Source organism: Microcebus murinus, chromosome 6, assembly GCF_040939455.1.
Source record: "Microcebus murinus isolate Inina chromosome 6, M.murinus_Inina_mat1.0, whole genome shotgun sequence".
Lineage (NCBI taxonomy): Eukaryota > Metazoa > Chordata > Mammalia > Primates > Cheirogaleidae > Microcebus > Microcebus murinus.
In genome coordinates this window covers 47,826,539-47,831,172 of record NC_134109.1, presented here as the reverse complement: position 1 = coordinate 47,831,172, position 4,634 = coordinate 47,826,539, and the positions used below count along the sequence as shown (strand labels likewise).

The 4,634-nt window shown below is 44.1% G+C and overlaps 1 protein-coding gene across 1 annotated transcript; it reads left to right on the top strand.

Annotated features, from left to right (window-relative positions):
- The first annotated feature begins 684 nt into the window (after nucleotides 1-684).
- Nucleotides 685-4,244, top strand: ARF6 (ARF GTPase 6). Its single transcript, XM_012758038.3, has one exon. The coding sequence runs from the start codon at nucleotides 977-979 to the stop codon at nucleotides 1,502-1,504; it is 528 nt and encodes a 175-aa protein (XP_012613492.1). The 5' UTR covers nucleotides 685-976; the 3' UTR covers nucleotides 1,505-4,244.
- The last annotated feature ends 390 nt before the right edge of the window (nucleotides 4,245-4,634 follow it).

The window sequence follows — 4,634 nt, the reverse complement described above, 5'->3', positions numbered from 1 at the left end:
TCCCAGTGTATCTGCTCCCCTGGTTCGGGCGGGGAGGGAAAGAACAGAACGCGGATGGGAAAAGCAGGAAGGGAAGGAAACTCTGGAGGAGCCACAGGTGGGATCCGGTTAGAGTCCGAGATTCGCGGGCTCCGGGCGGGCCGCACCTGTGAACCCTCCGAGACGCCGTAGCCCCGCCCCCTCCGGCGCGTGGCGCCCATGATGCTAGGCGCGCGAGCGGCTCTCCTTACAGAGGTCGCTCTTGTCCGAACGGTCGGCCTCTGCTGCGCCTGCGTGGTCGGGAGGGGAAGTGAGGCGGTTTCCTCGGCGCCTTTTCCGGCAGCGGCGGCGGCAGAGCTGCGAGGAGGAGGTGGAGGCCGGAGGGAGCCCGCGCTCGGGGCGGCGGCTGGAGGTAACCTCCCGGGCCGAGCTGGAAAGACGGGCCTCCGTGGCCTCCGCTCCCCTCTGGGGCTCCGACAGTAACTCCCTTCTCCCTCTCTGTGTCTCTGCAGGCAGCGCACCGAGTTACCGCGAGGATCAATGACCTGACGGGGCGCCGGAGCCGCGCTGCCTCTCGGGCGTCCTGGGTCGGTGGTGAGCCGGGTGTTCGCGGACCGGCGGACGGGCCAGAGGGCCGCAGTGTCCCGCGGCGGGTGAGAAGAAGGCGGAGGAGCGGGAACCGCGGCGGCGCTCGCGCGGCGCCTGCGGGGGGAAGGGCAGTTCCGGGCCGGGCCGCGCCTCAGCAGGGCGGCGGCTCTCCCGGCGCAGACTCAGGGCCCCGGCGGCAGCGGCGACTGGAGGAATCAAGTTGTGCGGTCGGTGATGCCTGAGTGAGCGGCCGGCCCGGGCCTCTGCCCCTAGGAGGCAACTCCCACGCAGGCCGCACGGGCGCCCTCGCGGCAGGAAGGCTTCGTTTCGGTTTCGCAGCGGCGGCGGCGTTGTTGCCTGAGGGGAACCGGGACACCTGAATGCCCCCGGCCCCGGCTACTCCGACGCGATGGGGAAGGTGCTATCCAAAATCTTCGGGAACAAGGAAATGCGGATCCTCATGTTGGGCCTGGACGCGGCCGGCAAGACAACAATCCTGTACAAGTTGAAGCTGGGCCAGTCGGTGACCACCATTCCCACCGTGGGTTTCAACGTGGAGACGGTGACTTACAAAAACGTCAAGTTCAACGTATGGGATGTGGGCGGGCAGGACAAGATCCGGCCGCTCTGGCGGCATTACTACACCGGGACCCAGGGTCTGATCTTCGTAGTGGACTGCGCCGACCGCGACCGCATCGACGAGGCCCGCCAGGAGCTGCACCGCATTATCAATGACCGGGAGATGAGGGACGCCATAATCCTCATCTTCGCCAACAAGCAGGACCTGCCTGATGCCATGAAACCCCACGAGATCCAGGAGAAACTGGGCCTGACCCGGATTCGGGACAGGAACTGGTATGTGCAGCCCTCCTGTGCCACCTCAGGGGATGGACTCTATGAGGGGCTCACATGGTTAACCTCTAACTACAAATCCTAATGAGCATTCTCCACCCATCCCCTGGAAGGAGAGAAATCAAAAACCCATTCATAGGATTATCGCCACCATCACCTCTTTGAATTGCCACTTTTCTCTCTTGAATTTGAACTCTGGAGTTACTGTTCTCGGTTTGGGGGGGTGGCTGGGGGTTTTCTTTTTTGTTTCTCTTTTTCCCTTTTTTTTTTTTCCCCTTTGCGTTAGGATGCTCTGATCTGACATTTGACATGAACACGAAGTGCTAGATGCTCTTGTTAACTTACAGCAAATGGGATGGGGGAAATATAGCAGTTCTTGGTAAAGTCCTTTGTAATAATGGTTTGATTTTTTTTTCTTTATTTTGAGAAAATCTTTTTTTCCCCAATGTATGCTTTTTCCTTTTTGCCCAGTTTCCTTATCACTTGCTGTAGATGGCTTATTTTGCATTCATGCAGACTATGTTGCAAGTCTGTTTCATCTAGTAAACTGAAAATTATTGCTTAATCAAACTGCCGTTTGTCTTTTATATTTAAGGCGTTTCCTCCCTCCCTTATGAGTTCTGACTTTAACTTAGTAATTTCAAATGTGACCTTTTATATCTAAGACCAGTACAGTAAACTCAGCCCACAGTGGCAAATAATGAGTAATATCATTGTAATATGTTCCAGTTGCACATCAGTATGTTAAACAGGTAATGTAAGAAGTTCCTTACAATGTCAGCAATTAAGTTCTGAAACGTACATCATGCATGAGTAGGAATAAAACCCAAGTTCCCCTAATATAGCTAACTTAATGCTGCATAAAAATTTGAAAGTGTAACCCATCAAGGACACAGATTTTTTTTTTCCTGCAAAAGTTAGTCACTCTGCTGTTTTTCCTCTTTTTTAACTTTAAAAATGATTCTTTCCAGAAATTGGAGCAATAATGGTGTATGCCACACACAAAATGTCTGTAGATATTTTAAGTGACTTTTGGGCAAAACTGGAATGTATACTTTTACCTTGTTTCAAATGTCTAAGATCAGTAGTTTTAAAATTACTAAACCATTTACTTTGTTAATAAAGCATTAGCATTTAACTATTCAAATTATATGCACCGTTAACCTAGTTGAAAAAATACACATTTCCTGTTTTCATAGCAACTGATTAAGCTGAAGATCCAAGTCATTTTTCGTAGATGATTGATCCACATCTCCATTAATTAGAACACTGGAAAAGATGTTTTATAAAAGATATTTAATTTTGTTTATAGGATTAACTCATGCAAATAGATATCCTGTTGGTTCAGTAGTACACTGTCTCCTTTAAAGAAGGAAATGTGATGAATGAATGATGTGTAGATTTGAGAGATGACAAAGGGGAAGTAGGATGAAGAGAAAGAACCTACAGATGACAATGAATGTAAACTTATTTTTACATTAGGGTAAGCAGTGTGCTCACTGGTGATACCCAGATCCTAACAAGATTAGCTAGTTAGGACCAGTAACTAGATTGAGATCACTTATGATATTTTGAACCAAGTGTTAATGCTTGATCACAGAATTGTGAAGTAGCATCTGGTTCTTATATAGCCTTAAGGATTAATTTTAGCGATCCTCAAGGAATTAAACTTAGGGAATTTCAGAAATGTAGACTGCAAAGACAGTATACAGGAAAAGGTGGAGTGGGTTTTGTTTATGAGGGTGTCTGAAAACTAAAATTGAGCGGGATATCAAGGTATATAGTTGGACAGTATTGGTCCTTCAAGCTTTGGCCATATTGTATAATGGAGCTCTTACCAAAGACATAAAATGAATAAGGCTATTAAAAAAAGAACTATCAAAGTAAAACTCTTGACAAATACTCTACTTAAAGCAGATGAGAAAAGGTGCTATGTTGCAGGCTCCTGCTGGTGCAGAGAGATTTTTTATTTCAAGATGCAACTAAAGTATAAATTTCTGTTTCACTTTAGTAGAAGTATCTCTAGAAATGAGGCTGATAAATACAGCTAAGAACATTTTGGTTGCTTTTTAAAATTCCCAAAGCTCCACCATAAATGTAATTCTTAGTATTTTAAATGATTACATTTTAAGGTACATAAACATGGGTTATCCAAATATCAATGCTATAGTAACATCCTGAAACAAAACAAGCACAAAGGTATAAATATGCCTAAACTGGAGGAAACTTGAAACCCTCATGTTAATTCTTAAATGTAGTATTTCTAACTTGTGAAGACAGATTGGTAGGCAGCCATTTTTTTGTGTCTTAAAATAACTGGGGGCATAGTTAAAATTTTATACATCAAGTGATTGATATTATTGAATGTTGCAGGTGAGATGTTATTTTGGTTTATTTGAAATGTCTGAAAAAAGGGGCGGGGGAGCAAATATTTGAAGTTTGGAAAACCCTAAACCTTTTGGTAAGAAATTGTAATTTTCACTTACATTTAAGGATATAAAAGGTTTATAATTGATGTAGTTAAATTGAACCATAATCATTGGTGATTATGGAGCAGGTAATTATCGCCTGCAGAAAAAGTTATAATTTAAGAATTTAAAAACTAAGATCCTGAAATTTGTTTAATTGCATCAATTTATGTATTTATGTGAATTTATAAATTGCAGTAAGTTTTGAATGAGGTTAATCTTGTTTAATATAAGTAAATGAGTCTGTAGACTGTGGTCTCCCCAAACTAAAAAGTACAGTACTTGGAATTGTGTTCTTTATGGTTGTAGTGTTGGTAAAGCACTAATATGCAGAAAATAAAGGAATTACACAGTGCAGTTTCTCACGTTATGTTACTCGCTTGAACTAGATAAATGGGGCGTGTGATGTGTTGGGCCGTGTTATCCTCCTGGGTATGTGGTAAAAAGTCGCGATTTGGAAGTCACTTGACTTTTATAAGCACAAAAAAGGGAATGTTTGGTTCTTGTAAATGCTGTTTAAGGAGATTTGCCCTGTTTTAGTTCCACCAAACTTAATCTGATTTTATAATTTAGAACAGAAAAACAGTAGAAAATAATTTTTAAAAATTGGAAGGTCATATAGCAGTCTTTATTCTACTGTTTTTCCAAATCACAACCTTAGCATTTTTAGTACAGAGTTGTGTCTAAAGAATTGGCCTTAAGTTTTATCCCTTGACAATAGACTTGGATTTTAAAAGTTTCTTTTAG